We start from the raw sequence: 17,467 nt of genomic DNA, 5'->3' as shown, positions 1-17,467 counted from the left end.
GCAAAACTTTCAGCACACAATCAGGCATCTGCACAAAATTTCAGCACAGTTACGACAATTAGGCCTGTGCTGACTTGAGATTATAGGTTTTAGTTCACTTGGCTGTTGGCACTTGGCAATATAGTCTGGCTAAGGCTCCATTTAACTTTTAAAATAGGCGCAAAACAGCACAATATTAAGCCTTTGCTGAATTGAGACTATTACTTTTATTTTGCTTGGCTGTTGGCACTTGGCAATATAGACTCCATTTCACTTCTAAAATAGGTGCAAAACTACAGCAAAATTACGATAATTATGCCTATGCTGACTTGAGACATCTACTTTTAGTTTGCTTGGCTGTTTGCACTTTATTTCTAAGGCTCCCGTAAATTAACTCAAAAGGCGCAATGCAAAACTTCAGCACAATTACGATAATCAGGTCTACGTCGTAAAACTTTCAGTACAATATACGATTAGGCATATCTGCAAAATTTTCAGTATACTTACGATAGGCCTACGCTGACATGAGACTGCACTTGGCAACACAATTTAGCCTGGGTTCCCGTTAAGTTTCCATTCTCAAAATGGCGCAAAACCTTCAGCACAATGTTAAAAATTATTGCCTACGCTGACTTAAGTTTGTACATTGGAACGAATAAAGAGGCCATTTATGGAGTAGGGTTTCTACATGATTTAACACCCAACTGAAAAATTAAATATAACTCAAGAAACCGTGTCCTAAGGTTTGAGCTTATCACGGCTGCATTAACATAATTGCAGTGACTAACCTTCAAAAGTTAAAATTTCTACCAAAAAATTCAATTACAATGCTGTTACCTTACTAGATTAGTAAAAATTTTTGTCATGGATATCTAGAACTTCCGATGTGGCGTTGGCGATATTTTGTCATGGATATCCTCAGAACTTCCACCAATTTAGTCAGTACAAAATTCCTAGATTCAATGTGGTTTCCGTTGGCAATATATTGTAATGGATATCCTCAGAACTTCCACCAATTTAGTCAGTACAAAATTCCTAGATTCAATGTGGTTTCCGTTGGCAATATATTGTAATGGATATCTTCAGAACTTCAACCAATTTAGTGAGTTCAATGTGGTTTCGCAATATATTGTAATGGATATCCTCAGAACTTAATAATGAGTCACGTGACAACACCATCTATAAAAACTAGATAATGGTAAACCTTCCCCCTGGAATGTCTAAAAAGGGGGTTCACTGTACAAGCACTATAAAATCAATATTCTCGCCGGTTGGAACAATAACTTCTTAAAATTCATCAAGCACTATAAATTCAATAGGTGAACAATAACAAATTGATCTCTCTCCCATTTTACCATTGCCAAGCTGAAAACGTCCAAGGATCGCCTAGACCCATGAAAACGAAGAGGACTAGAAACGATTGTTCTATTGTCCTTTAAAAAAAATGGTCTTGTCTTCCATTCAGGTAAAGGTTTAGCGACATCTGTCGCGTGCGAAATGAGAGAGAGAGAGAGAGAGAGAGAGAGAGAGAGAAAGCCATCCATCAGCCAAGTTCAGTCGTAGAAGACATTTTTTGAAAAATAATTTCCATTTCGTTGACGTATCTTTCATCGACGTCTTAGCAAGCAAATTAGGATTTAGAATGAGCCACTAAAGCTTCTATGAGAACGCCAGACAGTAGGCATATAAACAAATTTTATCGCATAGAAACTTACGAAACTTATTTTTTTTTATAGATTTCCCACAGTTATATTACGAGTTCACCCGTAGAGAAAGATTATTACAAAATCCATTTTCACTGATAATATGATCAAACCCGGTGAACTTTGCGTCAACGCTTCTTAAACCTTTTTATTTTATATCTTGTATTATTTTTATTTAACAATATTCTCTGTCAAACTCTTTTTTATATAGTGGTAAATAGTTTCTCCTTATTCAGACCGAAAGTTCGTTTTTTGTTCTAAATAACTCAAAGAATTGGAAAGAAAATATATAAAGTACAGATGATTGACATTTTCTTCGAGCATCTATAGAAAACGGAGGTGACACTTTGATGCCTAACTATTCTATATTCAAACCCGCAGAATCTTTGCAAAATAAATATATAATTATTTATTTTCCAATGATATACCATAAGTATATTTTAAATTTAAGGTTCATTTGATACTCTTGTAACATCTAAGGCAGCAATTTACAAAAATTTCTTCTTCTATTTGCCCTTTTATCCATTCATTCCCACGGTTAACACGTAGAGCATAAACTAACCACCAGGAATTACCACACAGAACTTGAAATAACTACCATGAAATTATTAAATTCACGTATTCATAGTCACCAGTCTCGTGTGAATTGCTACTATTGAGAATGGAAGAAATCCTCCCACTCTGGGAACCATAACAGCACTTACACTATAGTGAAGGCCACCTCTGAATATATTAATAGATTAATATATTAATACCAAAATCAAAGTTACATCACTCAGGAATTATTTTTCTTTCGGTTATATGTGACGTAATTATGATAACGGATATCAAGAAACTTCTATGAGATACTCAAAATTTATTAGCATACTCTGTAACATACTGTGGAGACCCTGAGATATTAAACTAAATATAAATAACGACTTAAAAAAAAAAAAAAACTGGCAAAGCGCATTCCATCACGAGTCCGCTATCAGGCCATGTTGTACCAGTGCCACTTTTCTAATTTTTTACTGTTTTTCATTAGTAAAAACATTCATAAAAACAAGTCTTTGGAATTTAAAAATCATAAGCCTTGTACATCTCGATTGTTTATGAGATGAAGACCTTGACTGCTAAAGTACCAGTTAATTCTATTTTTGATCATTTTGAATGATTAGTAGTAGTCAAATATTCTGATAAATCAGACCCAGGAAGAGCACATGGGCTAGACCTATCTCTGCTGCACCAGATTCGAAAGAAGAAGAAGAAGAATGACATCTCTCAACATGGCCTTGGGACTAAGTGTACATCGAAGGTGATCGATTAGACCGAGCTAAGAGAAGCATGTCTGTGAGATTCCAGACACCAGACACAAGGCCGAAGCTGTGACGGTTGTGGATGGCAAGATGGAGGTGCTGGTGAGGGTGATGGTAGTATAAGCCGTTTTCCAGACCGTCAGTTCCCTCTCGTTCCTCCTCATCTCTCCTTCGGTATTGCCTGGCGAACGGTTGGGCGGCTTCGAAGGAATCCGTCTGACTTCCCGCCAGATCAGCTTCGGAGTCTTTTAGGAGGACTTCGAGGTTCCTGTGGAATGGGGGTGAAATTAGTACCACATCAAGTTAACAGACCATTTGATTATATATAATTATAGAATTAAGTTGCGCGTTCAAGAAAAGGATTTTATTGGTAGAAATATGAACTATAAAATGTATCTTTCTTTGGTAAATGAAGGTCACATACCGGCTTGGATTTTTGGGTCAGTGCTCATAAAAGTAACGAAGTCCATTAAGTAAAAAAGACCCTAGCCTATACTACAGCCTGCCCTTGATTATTGTCTAGATATCTTGTATTTAACAGCAATTCCACTCATTCCTGACCTACACTAACCATTACCTTACACTTTCCAATCAATTTAAGAGACATATTAACAAATTTATAATACAAAATGGTGGCACAGGAAGAAATTATCAAAATATGGTAACTGACAAGTACAGAAGTCCGCTAAGCTGAGTTGTAACTGTATTTGGATACTGGTTTCTATAGATGTAAATGAAGTGGGATTACTTATGGAATCCTAATACTAGTTGGTGTGACCCTTATCTCATTACTATCTGGTGCATATTGTAAATAACTGGGTTTTTCTTTAAATATTTTGTGCTTTTAATGAACACATTATGCATATTAAAGATAAATGAGTTTTCTTTAAAAGATTTTATGCTTGTAATGAACATATTGCATATCAGTTGACAGCATTATTCGTGTCTAGGATTGTAGGCCTATGTGTAAACAAAACAGGGAGAGAGAGAGAGAGAGAGAGAGCAACGGAATGTGAATACAAATAAAGGTGACAGCAATAGTGAGAGGATTGAGGAGTGTAAACTAAAGAGAGAGAGAGAGAGAGCAACGGAATGTGAATACAAATAAAGGTGACAGCAATATTCGTGTATAGGATTGTAGGCCTATGTGTAAACTAAAGAGAGAGAGAGAGAGAGAGCAACGAAATGTAAATACAAATAAATGTGACAGCAATATTCGTGCATAGGATTGTAGGCCTGTGTGCAAACATAATACACAGAGAGAGAGAGAGAGAGAGAGAGAGGACTCACAGGGCACTAGGCACGGCCATTCTCTTCTTCCTCCCAAGACAGCTTCCGGTAGCAGTGGAGAGACAAGTGGAGAGCCCCGTCACGGTGACAGTAGTCAGTTTGGTGACGGAGGTCGTGGTTTGATAGGCGAAGAGGCGCTCCTCTCTGGTGTCCCCTGTGGAGGATCCTGAGGACGCCGTCATACCCAGCAGGAGGAGGAGGGTAGGAGGAAGGACGGAGCTGCCTGAACCGGTTTCATCTGTTTTGAGACAGAATGTTCTGTTGAGAAAGTTCCTTAACATGGGTGGGTCTAGAGACAGACAAGGCGATGGTCAATCAATTTCACCTTTTTAATTAAAATTAAGGATGAGCCCTTTGTGTATAATACTTTCACAACATATGTTCTTGCACACATACCCTAGTTCGATACACATACACTCACATGCCCGTATTTTCTCCACTTGTTCTCACCATTCTCCTAACATCATCTGTCATCTGAAAAGTAGCCACTTTATAACTTGACCAGAGAGAAGAGCAGTACAGTTGAACAAATTCAGATTTTAAACCAATCAGAAGTTGAATGAATGAATGAATAAATGAGATTTAGGCTTTAAAGCCATTCGATGCTTAAGACAGTGACAAGAGGGAGTTAGAGTGGCTGGACAGCAAGATACAGAGATCCAGAAAGTAAATGAGATGAAGTGCCGTGATCTAAAAGTCAAACTGGAAGATATCCCCAAAGTTGCACTGAGAAGTAATAGTTAGAGAGGTTGGACAAGACAGATAGGAAGCGCAAATGGATGTCAAGTAAATGGCTAAAAGGTGGGTGTAGTTAGGGGCCGAAGGAACAGCAAACGCCCTTTAGTAATACCTACAGTGCACCAGGTGAGGCACACTGACGACACTAGTCCCCTTCCAAAGGTTTTGAGTGATGAAATTCACAGGAAGAGAATGGCAGAGTTGTTATCTATCTACCTATCTATCTATCTATCTATCTATCTATCTATCTATCTATCTATCTATCTATCTATCTATCTATCTATCTTTTTATCCACACTCTATCTATCTCTCTATCTATCATATTTTCTAAACACTAATGGTGATTTTCAAAGTACTGCATTCTTTGAGTTCAGATGAAAGTCCTTGAGCTTTACAAATCTTATACATCAGTTATCCATTTACAAAATAGCTATTAATATTTATAATATAAAGAAATAAAAATGATATAAAGACATTTATGTACTCCTTCACCTGTACAGTAGATATACACAGTGAAAGTACAATACCTCAAACACCTATGAACTACCATCTACTAACAGAACATTTAATAGTATTTTCTTACAGTTCCTTCACTCTTGGATAAAGCCCATGAAGAACAGGAGATAGAACAACCTTCACTGTTTATAAGAATCACCGAAGACCCTTCTAAGAATCACCAAACCTCCTTCAAAGACTCAAAAACAAAACAGGAGCAAAGCTCAAAAAACAGTGAGGGATGTATCAACCAACCTTGCAGGACGTCGCACTCCGGGGCAGTGTGTGACATCGTGTGAGTACGATATTTATAGGGTTACCGCCGAGGAATTTTCCCCTATATTTTCCTCATTGTGTCTATGGGCGTGTAGGGAATTAAAGATACTGAGGAGGAAATTTATTGGAGAAATTACGACTTTTTTATGGGCGTGGAGTCTGGTATTTAGTGTCAGTCTCAAGATATGTATACAAATATACCCAATAGAATTTTGACCACATAGAGGGAAGTACCGGTTGGCAGAGGGTCATAAAGGGTGAAGATGCTAGCCACATGCCCTTTTCGTGATCTGAGTTGATCCAGGTACCTATTTTTATAATAAAGATTAATCCTGAGTTCATTGTCTTTATAAAAATCATATAACGACGGCCTGCAGAAAGGATATTATTATTGTTGTTATTATTATTCAGAAGATGAAACCTATTCATATGGAACAAGCAAACAGAGGCCTTTGACTTGAAATATAAAATTCCAAAGAATATTATGATGTTCAATGGGAAGAAGTAAGAGGAGATAAAGAGAAATACAGAAAAAGAGATTCAATTTATTAAAAAAAGAAAAAATAAATCAAAAAAGTAGATCAAAATGTATTAAATTGCAGGGAGAATAGTATTAGGATAGTGATACATTGATTTTATAAAATTCAAGCTGTCAAGCCAAACTCTGGGACACTTTTGGCCATTCAGAGGTTAAGACAGTGAAAAGAGAGAGTCTGGGTGGCTGGACAGCAAAAGTAAAGGTGTAAACAACGTTTTCAGCAATGCCTACAGTACACCACGTGAGGTGCACTGACTGCACTATACTCCCTACTGGGGTCAAGGGTTATTGACCTGCCACCCTCAGGGCAGTGCCATCTAGCGGCACTACAGAGAGAGAGAGAGAGAGAGAGAGAGAGAGAGAGAGAGAGAGAGAGAGAGAGAGAGAGAGAGAGAGAGAGAGAGAGAGAGAGAGAGAGAGAGAGACATTTTTTTGGCTCCATCAATTATTGAAAAAAAAAGAATTTTTAAAAATGATTTTACGTATCGTAATAAGAAGGAGAGAGAGAGAGAGAGAGAGAGAGAGAGAGAGAGAGTTCATTAATTCAGACAAAAAGGTTCATTTTAAGAAACTCATGCAAAAAAGAGAGAGAGAGAGAGAGAGAGAGAGAGAGAGAGAGAGAGAGAGAGAATGGATTTTTAAAAAGGATTTTTACGTATCATAATGAGAGAGAGAGAGAGAGAGAGAGAGAGAGAGAGAGAGAGGTTCATTAACTCATGCAAAAAGGGATTTTTAAGAAGGATTTACGTATCATAATGAGAGAGAGAGAGAGAGAGAGAGAGAGAGAGAGAGAGAGAGAGAGAGAGAGAGAGAGAGAGGTTCATTAACTCATGCAAAAATGGATTTTTAAGAAGGATTTACGTATCATAATGAGAGAGAGAGAGAGAGAGAGAGAGAGAGAGAGAGAGAGAGAGAGAGAGAGAGAGAGAGAGAGAGAGGTTCATTAACTCATGCAAAAAATGGATTTTTAAGAAGGATTTACGTATCATAATGAGAGAGAGAGAGAGAGAGAGAGAGAGAGAGAGAGAGAGAGAGAGAGAGAGAGAGAGAGAGAGAGGTTCATTAACTCATGCAAAAAGGGATTTTTAAGAAGGATTTACGTATCATAATGAGAGAGAGAGAGAGAGAGAGAGGCGCCTTTGTACTAGAAAAAAAAACAGATCTCAAATATGCTAAACTCTCAGTAAATTCCTTCCAGCGTCCTACTTGCCACCATATTCTTTGGAAGCTTGAATTTCAAGTCTATAATGGCCCCTTTGGTGGACTTCTTCCGCATTAATAAGGTTCATCTCCTGAAAAATAATAATAATAATAATAATAATAATAATAATAATAATAATAATAATAATAATAATAATAATAATAATAATAATAAAGAACTGATTTTCCTATCTTGTCTCTACAATATATGGCGACTTTACTGTTCGAAAACGAAGTGATTTCTCTCGCTGACCTCATTAGGCCATGACGTGATGAATCCTTCAAAAAAAGGGGAAAAAAAACAACGCAACCATAGAGCCGATTGAATTTTGAAACAAGCAGTGCTTTTCCGCAGACTTTTGCAGAGTTTGGAGTGGGTGGACAAATATTGTTAAGCTATTCGGGCCTATTTTCTCTATCATGCAATTTCTGTTGAAGTCAGTGACATTGTTCGAAGATGCTACATCTTATTTTATATTGCTAAAGTTGGGTATGTTAATTTTTTTAAATGTTGAGTTCAGTTCCTGTTACTTACAGTAACTGTGATATTTGGTTAATTAAGGTTGGTATGCATGAACAATGCCTATTTTTAAACTCTAAACTCTAACTTATGAATAATAATATATCCATATACACATTCAACAGCTGTTTCCACAGAGAAGGATGTCATTTTGGCAATAAAAAACAAAATTAAATTAAGTACAGTCAAATAAACAAAAATTAACACTAACACAAACCACTAAACTGGAAAACTGGAATCCTACAATAAACATTTAAAGTCAAAAGAATTGTAACACAGGAGTTGAAAATTTTTTTTCAACTGAATAGAATGGAATATAAAATTCAGGCCTAAGGCCAAGATCTGGGACCTATGAGGTCATTCACCGCTGAAAGGAAAATAGAGAGTTGAAAGGTTTGAAAGGTGTAACAGGAGGAAAACCTCGCAGTTGCACTATGTTAACAGAGGGTGGAAAGTAAGATGGAAGAAAGGCAATATGAACGGAGGTACAGTAATGGGAATGAAAGGGGTTGCAGCTAGGGGCCGAAGTGACGCTGCAAAGAACCCTAGGCAATGCCAGCAGTGCACCGCGTGAGGTGCACTGACGGTACTATCCCCATACGTGGCATAGGTAACGCGCTCTTAAATGAAGTACAGTGCTTGCTCAGAGTCTGAGCCCTTGAGACCAAGTAAGCATGCCTGTGATAATTAATGTTAGATTAAGTCACGAATTATTATTATTATTATTATTATTATTATTATTATTATTATTATTATTATTATTATTATTATTCAGAAGATGAACCCCATTTATACAGTACAAGCCAACCAAAGGGGACACTGACTTGAAATTTAAGATACCAAAGAATATGGTGTTCATTAGAAAGAAGTAACAGAAGGTAATGGAAAATAAAGAAAGAAGAGATCACTTATTAAAATGAAAAAAATAAATTAACAAATAGACAAATAAATAGGAAAAATATAAGTAAATTATTAAAATACAAAATTGTATTAGGGTAGTAATGCATTGCATCTTCGCTTGAACTCTGAAGTTCCAATGGCACGACATCCTCAGTAGGAAGGCTATTCCACAGTCCACAGGTGTGTGGAGGAATAAAGGACCTCTGGAACTGAGAAGTTCGACAGCGAGGCACAATTTTACTGCATATTGGTACGTAATGATCCTCAGATGCATATTCATTTCAAATGCCAGTTCTGTGATTCGAAATTCACCTTTTCCAACGACCAGGCTGAATCTCCACAAAGTCAGAATGAGGCTGTGTCTTTCAGCCCATATCTTCCTGTTCTAGGGAACAGAATTTGCTGAAACCTTGCACATAGATTCTTTAAGTGGCTTTCTTGATATGCTCCAGTCTTGGGAGAAACCGTCGCTGATGTTAATTTGTTTACCACCCAAATCGTCTTAATCAGGAACGAAGTTTCCCAAAAGATTAATCATCATGGGGAGGTCACTTCATGAATATGTCTACCAAGTTTCATGAGATTCTGTTCGCCTGTTTCTGAGGTAACCTATCCACACACACACACACACACACACACACACATGCACACATACAAAGACTTTTAGGTTACAGATATAAGTGGATTTAATATGTGAACTTAGGGGGGCGGTATATTTCTTACTTAGGGCTCTTGTTACAAATTCCACCCGTTGCAATTTTCCTGCAAAATTGATGCATATCTTTTGAATATTCCATTGCAACATCATTTGTCTTAATTGGTTCACTGGTCCCCATCATTACAGATTTGATTTACAGAGGTTTCCAGAATGTTATGGCACGTTCTGCTGACAATCGTATAGCTTGTAAGTTTCAGAGCCTAACCGCAGCAGGTGCCATTTTAAGTTCATTTTGGCCCTGTCCAAGAGATTCAACTGGGAGTTTTATTTGTTTTTTAACCTTTTCAGTTTTGATGTCTATAGTCTTCTTTCCCTGAACAGACGTGTCTAACATTTTCGTTGGGATTAGACCCTACCTCCAAATCCCTTTTGTTATTCTTCTTCTTCTTCTTCTTCTTCTTCTTCTTCTTCTCTGTTTCCATGAGGTCCAAAGCTAAGGAGGACATTAAAAGCCGCATTGCATTGGACTGCATTTCAAGGAGCAGAAAAATTCCTGGTCTCCAGATACTGACGACTGCAGATCGAGTCTCTGTTTATTTGAGGACCTTCGACTTGCAACAATTTCCTTCTTCTTCTTCTTCTTCTTAGAGTAAACGCATCTAACTTGGCGAGACTTTCCAGCGCGAAGTCGGAGAGAGAACTGAGCGAGGTGACCTACCAGGAAAGATTGCATTGCCTGCCGGCGACTCGAGCAGTCAGAACGACCTACAGTATTTGACGGGGCAGAGGAACTGTTAAAAAATGCCCATTCTGGCCATCTTCCGTGTCAAAATTTGGCATTTATCGAAGCTTTATCGCGCCTCGTCAACGTCCTCTAGAGTATAGGCCTAAAAATGTCCGTAAAGAATCACTTTCAAGGGAGTTAAATAAGGTTTTCGTAAAGGTCCTCCTCTCAAACGCCGCAGAGGCATTTCAGCCCGACTTTCCTGAACCGACAGTTCACAGCCGGAAATTGCACGTAGAGGGAGAGAGAGAGAGGGTGAGTGAGTGTAGTTTTGATGCGCAGGAAAGACGATCGCATTCTCCGACGATATATAAGTTCGGCGGGATCCAGAAAGCACTTAGTACTTGACTCGTTGCGCATTTCGATAGTGTTTTCATTCAGGACGGACTCGCAAAAGGTATCCTGTCTCACCAGAAGCATAAGGGGAAGGGTACGCTTGAAGTTTCTTCTTCTTCTTGTTTCTGGATTTGTGAAGAAATTTCCCCGAAATATATATAATATATATATATATATATATATATATATATATATATATATATATATATATATATATATATATATTATATTTATAAATGTTTCATCAATCTTCAAGTGTTGTCAATCATTCTGAGATGAAGTTGTAAACGGCCTGTCGAATTTTCAGTATTTTACATTTTTTTTTTTTGTCTTCTTAAAATTCTTGGAAAATCTGACCCCCAAAATATATGTCCACATATGTTTCATTAATCTTCAAGTGCTGTCAATCATTTTGAGATGAAGTTGTAAACGGCCAGTCGAATTTTCAATATTTTACATTTTTTTTTTGTTTTAACTTCTTAGAATTCATGGAAAATCTGAATCTCCCAAAACATTATATTCATAAAAATCTCGTTAAGCTTCCTGCTTTGTAAATCATTCTGAGATGAGGTTGTAAATAGCCTCTCAAATTTTCAATATTTTACATTTTACTCTATCTTTTTAGAATTCATGTTAAATCTAATATACATTTTGATAAATGTTTGTAAAAACTTAGAGTGGTACATTGTCGAGATGTCTTCATCATGATTTTGAGATTCCAGACATTTAAAAAAAAAATTCACTTGAGATTAAATGAAGTATTTTGGAAACGGGTTCCACACCGCAAAAGTTTAAGTAAATATCTATTTAAATTTTGCATGACACTTTCTGAGAAGGGTTCTCATTCAGTTAACCGTGAGTGATAAAAGAAACAGTCTTTCAAATTATTCAGTCTGGTATACGGTCTTTCACATGATTCAGTCTAATAAACGGGTTTTCACATTATTCAGTTTAACAAACGGTCTTTCACATTATTCAGTCTAATAAATGACCTTTCACATAATTCAGTCTAATAAACGGTTTTCCACATTATTCAATTTAACAAACGTCTTTCACATTATTCAGTCTAATAAACGGTTTTTCACATTATAGTTTAACAAACGGTCTTTCACATTATTCACTCTAATAAAAGGTCTAATATATGGTCTTTCGCATTATTCAGTTTAATTAAGGGTTTTCACTTTATTCAGTTTAATAAACGGTTTTTCACATTATTCGGTCTAATAAGCGGTCTTGCACATTATTCAGTCTAATAAGCGGCCTTTCACATTATTCAATCTAATAAACGGTCTTTCACATGATTCAGTCTAATACGTGGCCTTTCACATTATTCAATCTAATAAACAGTCTTTCACATAATTCAGTCTAATGAATGGTCTTTCACATTATTCAGTCTAATATACGGTCTTTCACATAATTCAGTCTAATAAATGGTCTGTCACATTATTTGGTCTAGTGAATGGTCTTTCACTTTATTCAGTTTGAAATAAACGGTCTTTCACAGTATTCAGTTTAATGAACGGTCTTTCACATTATTCAATATAATGAACGGTCTTTCATAATATTCAACATTTCAACGGCTTTGCTACAGAAATGGATTTCAACATTTACTCTACTTTTCTAAGACATAATCCAGGAAAAAAGCCATAACAATATTAAGTTTTTTTCAATGACTTAATTTAAGAAGGGGTTTCTTCATTATTCAGTTTCATCATGTGAAAATGGCTTTTCACATTACCCACTTGAGAAGAATCTCTCAAATACAACACACAGAAATTCAGAGAAATTTGCAAAGAATACTGGCCAGAGATATTTCTGAAGGACAGCGATGATGATGAGAGCTGAAAGGGTTAATTTCTCATTTCCTTGAGAATGAAAATGAACACAGCATCCTAACTTAACTTGGTCTAACTCATTACACATTGGCAGGCTTGATCTACATTTTCAGAAGACATGTATAGCCTAACTTAGCCTTCTACTGGGCAGTTGTAGCCCCACTTAACTTTGCAAAAGGTATGTGCATCCTAAATATATACATGACATGTGTAGCCTAACTCAGCTTTGCATATCACAATTGTATCCCAACCTAAAATTTGCACAAGACACACGTATCCCAATTCAACTCTACACAGCACGTGCAGGATAACTTATCCTTTAAACAGACATGCATAGCCTAACCTAACCTCGCACAGGACAAATTAGCCTAAACCAACCCTACAAATCACAAGTATACTGATTTAATCATTCACAGGACAAGTATAGCCTAACTCAACCTCACACCAGAACTGGTGTAGGCTAACCTAACCTTACACAGGTCAAACGTACCTAGATCAAACCTGTAACTAGGAACCTGGGAATTAGAACTCAGTTCTAAGTACCGGAATGAAACTGGAACTTCACTCTAGACTTTTCGAAAGATAAAGAAAACTTATCTAAATCATCTGGCTACGGCAAGTTATGAAGGAAACCTACTGCACTTTTGAAATGGTGTTATGGGACAGTCTTGCTGAAAATTGCTAAAAGACCAATGAAATCTAACCTGTTTCTCTACAGATTAAATGATAAAGGAACTGTGAATTGTCCCTTTGGCAGAATGTTTATGATATATATATATATATATATATATATATATATATATATATATATATATATATATATATATATATATATATATATATATATATATATATATATATATATATATCTATAATTTATACTATAATATTTATAATTTATATATGTAAATGTATATACACACAATATATATCTTAGCTTTGTATATCCTTATGTATTTTTTATATATGCTTGCCACCACAAAGCCTTATATATCCATATGCAATATATATGAAGAAATATATGATATATATAGTGGACTCGAACCTGGTCCCATGGTGATTATGGGAAAGGTTCATTTCAATGCTACTCTTAACTTCACAATTTCTTCATTTTTGGATACTTGGATCTTAAAGCCTTAAGATCCAAGTCAAGAAATATGAAAAATTATGATGTCAAGTAGCAGGAAAGGGAGGGCATTGATTATGGGACCCGGGTTCATTTACATATATATATATATATTTCTTCATATTTCTATATATGATCTTATATATATATATATATATCCAATAAAGCACAAAGAGTTCTATAGTTAATATATATATATATATATATATAATATAAATATATATATATATATATATATATATATATATATAATATATATATATATATATATATATATATATATATATATATATACATGATTAATCCATATCATTACATTAAAGATAAAAATCTTGGGAATAATGGTACCTCGTTAATTACAGAAATCTTGAGAACAAACACATACAGTACCTTCTAAACAATGTGGGTTACTCAAAATACCTGTGACCACGTTAATCCTTCTCACCTCTGACGGAGAAACAACAGGATACTTGTCAGTCTTTGCTGGGAAAACTTCGCTGTCTCGACTTCATTTCAATCTGATAAAACTCACAAACTGTCACGAACTTCCAGAAACGCTCTGTTTTGGAAGGTAACTTCGTTTCAGCCGAGAGGGAAGTTCTGTTTTCTTCTGGATTCACTGTTTACTATTTTACTTCAGCTCTTCTTCTTCTTCTTCTTTTTTTTCAAGACTTTTGCTAGGAAGAAACATCTCTGGGGTTAAGTTCTCTGATTCTCTTTGTCAATGCTTTACAGTTCTTATCTATCTTCCGCATTTTGTGTCTGTAATTTGCTGTTTATCAAGGATTTTCTTTCCAGGACACTGCTGATGCATTTGACATTCATTAGCTTGTTTAAGTGTTCTAAAACTTCACTCATCTTGAAGGTTTTCTGTGAGTGAACAACCCATACAGAAAGATCATTCAAGTCTGGTGAAAATTATCAAATTACTTTTATCATGGCTTTAATTCACATCCCAAAATAACTGTAGTAAGTTGCAGAATCTAGACAACAACTTAACTTCTTGATTTCTTTGCACTGTACGTCACCACAAAGACTGAAGCCCAAATGAAAGAAACAAATGAACATTTTCTGACGATCGAGGCAGGATTCGAACCCACGCCCAGCATATCAGAAAGAGCTAACGTTAAACTTGACTAAGTCTCCGTGGTCTAGTGGTCAACATAAACTAGATGAATTCAAGCTGGTTAAACCGGTAACAAATTGTTTAGATTTTTTACTCTGGTGAACTAAAGTCCGTGGTTACTGTGGCTAATCTTGTGATCCTGTGACCAACACCAACAGAAGCCTCCTTCAAGATGACTCTCACGCAGAAGCATTATTACTCTTTTACTGTTTGAGATAAAAATGAAACATTATAAGGAATCTTCGACCTCTCAGCTGGGTAAATGATAAAAAAGCTATAGGGATATTCTTACGCGTTTCTAACTTTTTCGAAGATCTGGTGTGAAAGAGTGGGTCATTGCATTATTTTTAGATGTATGGTATTCATTAATTCTTTTTAACATGGTTCTTTTCGAATGTTGCTAAAATGGTCATTTCGTCTGAATAGTGATGGTCCTCCAATTTCTCCACTCCTGTAGCACGAATATCTCCTCAAACAGTACCCTACCCACGCAGTTACCTTCAACGTAACAAGTTGAAGGTTTTCCACAAATGCCAAGACTGACCACAATCCCTTCAATTTTTCAGAGATGTGGGGAATCATACCTTTACTTCTGGTGGGCTTCTTATCTTCCGGGTCGATAGCTGAAGACAGCGACAAAGAAGCGAGAATATTTGCCTTTTACTCGACCACCTCCCAGACCAGGCTTACCACCACAACCATTACAGGCCTCTACACCTGTCTTTCGACGGTAACCACACCAGCGTGCTTAGGGCGCAAGAAGCGAATGTTCCTGCGGAGTGCACAGTAAGTTCTGGAACTGGTATTTCCTTGGACGATGTCCTCAGCGACTCCATCTGGTGTACAGTACCAAGTCGTTCAGCTCACCAGCCTAACATTAGTCATGTGTCACGAAATCTCAAGTGTTCTCGAATTTCATGTGTGAAGATTATACCTTGTGGGAATTGGCAGTGGAGGCATGAAGGCATTAATTGTTGCCCTGAACTAACCGAACTTTCATTGCTTTAACCAACAACAGGTTAGACGTCGATGAGCTGGGTGACGATGGATCCTTAGCCGGAAGTCTGGGTGAGTCTGAAACAGGACCAGGAAAGAGCGAGGACTCGCTCAGGCAGGCAAAGAAGCTGACCATCTGGTCAACAGCCTTCTCCACCATCACCATCACGAGCACCTCGGTCCTCGCTGGAACCACGGTCTCCGCCTCGGCTCTCTGCGCGGCACCTGGCCTCACTGCTGGCTGTTTCGTTGGATAATGACCAAAGAAATGGGAAAAGAACATTGCCTGGGGCAGTCAACGACATTGAAGTAACTGGAGAGAAACTTTGCATGGTTAGATTGGTTCGTCTTCCAGCTGGTAATCAGTTTTTAGTTCTTTAAACTTTTTTGGAGATTAGTTGAAAGCATCATAAAGTTCACGAACCATTGAAACATATCAAATATGAGAAATCTACCTCTGCAATGCTCTTGACATTGCGAAGGGAAGGTTTCTGTTGATCCAGAGGTGACGTTGACAACCGATAGCTGACCTTGCATCGTCATGTTTAGGTTTAAGGAATAATTTCTACCACGTGCTCAGAGTCTTAACAATGTAAATACTTTATTTAAGTTATATGAAATTATGAAAACCTTGAAGTGTTTCTTTATAACCTTTTGGGAGGATGACTGAGGAAGTGATGAAACTAAGCTAAAATGGGCTGGTCTGTTAATCTCATCCTCAGATTAAGTACTGCCCTTTCCAACAGGCTAGATATTCAAACAGCTGTGCACATCCCTTAACATTGCACACAAGATGTGGTTATCTAAGGCGCTTATTTAAGCTTCTCACACAATACTGATGTAAACGATTAGAAACAAATTATTGGAGTGCAAACTACTGCGTCAATAATGTTGATTCTATGACCACCCTAAGTATCTCTGTCACAAGGGGTTCAGCTCATGAATTCAGTCATGTTTTAACACCACAAACACAAATGTCTTTATAATTTTTATGCATTTGCATAAAGGGAATATTCTAAGTAACAGGGAATATTCTAAGTAACCACCACGGTGGTAAACATAAGAAGAATCCAGGAATTGGAATTTTATCCTAATTCTGGACACAAAAAGCAGAATGAGCTTCCCTTGCTTACATCCAGATTCATCAGGATTTGTCTTGTCCTCTGCCATGTAATATGAATGTAGTCAAGCCATCATTGGCTGGTTATGAAACATGAAGACATGTTAAGTCATAAGCTCCATGCATTTTGATGCAATCTTTCTCTGCTTGGAACACAGTAATGATTCTGCTATTTTTGTACTTCCATAGAGTACTTCTTTTATATGATCTCAGTTATGTAATATTGTGTCTGTTCCAAAGAGCTGTGCAAGTAATGACCCCGACAATTACAGGCTTTCTAGAGCTAATGTAAAGATGGTGTTTCATTCCCTAATATTTGTACGTTGATTCTGGTACCATTGTAGGCTTTGTATGTTGTTTTGCACAGTCCGCCAGCTTGCTATGCAATGACTATCTAAAGTATTACAAAGGTTTCAGTGGCATTAGGTCTTATAATATGGAAACGAAATAGTGAAAGAAAGCTAATTACGAGTGCAAAAAAATGCTGTTGTGATCATACAAATCCTAAACAAATGAGCCAAAAGAGTGAAGAATCAAGCTACTTCAGTGCAG

At 36.8% G+C, this 17,467-nt stretch overlaps 2 protein-coding genes across 4 annotated transcripts; one reads left to right on the top strand and one right to left on the bottom strand.

The window, feature by feature from the left end:
* Window positions 1–2,521: 2,521 nt before the first annotated feature.
* On the bottom strand, window positions 2,522–14,327 carry LOC136849911 (uncharacterized). 3 transcript variants are annotated; one of them, XM_067123431.1, is made up of 3 exons: window positions 14,094–14,327; window positions 4,268–4,505; window positions 2,522–3,245 (listed from the first exon to the last, which is right to left on the bottom strand). In XM_067123431.1, the coding sequence occupies exons 2-3, from the start codon at window positions 4,447–4,449 to the stop codon at window positions 2,960–2,962; spliced, it is 468 nt and encodes a 155-aa protein (XP_066979532.1). In that variant the 5' UTR covers window positions 4,450–4,505; window positions 14,094–14,327; the 3' UTR covers window positions 2,522–2,959. The 3 variants fall into 3 exon arrangements, with proteins under 3 accessions (XP_066979532.1, XP_066979531.1, XP_066979530.1); XM_067123430.1 differs by having other exon boundaries at window positions 14,119–14,326; XM_067123429.1 differs by lacking the exon at window positions 14,094–14,327 and adding an exon at window positions 5,756–5,885.
* Window positions 10,722–16,427, top strand: LOC136849912 (uncharacterized). The gene is made up of 3 exons (XM_067123432.1): window positions 10,722–10,806; window positions 15,366–15,585; window positions 15,818–16,427. The coding sequence occupies exons 2-3, from the start codon at window positions 15,368–15,370 to the stop codon at window positions 16,050–16,052; spliced, it is 453 nt and encodes a 150-aa protein (XP_066979533.1). The 5' UTR covers window positions 10,722–10,806; window positions 15,366–15,367; the 3' UTR covers window positions 16,053–16,427.
* The last annotated feature ends 1,040 nt before the right edge of the window (window positions 16,428–17,467 follow it).

This window comes from Macrobrachium rosenbergii, chromosome 21 (genome assembly GCF_040412425.1).
Source record: "Macrobrachium rosenbergii isolate ZJJX-2024 chromosome 21, ASM4041242v1, whole genome shotgun sequence".
NCBI lineage: Eukaryota > Metazoa > Arthropoda > Malacostraca > Decapoda > Palaemonidae > Macrobrachium > Macrobrachium rosenbergii.
The sequence above is the reverse complement of the archived record's forward strand: the minus strand, read 5'-3'. Positions and strand labels throughout refer to the sequence as shown.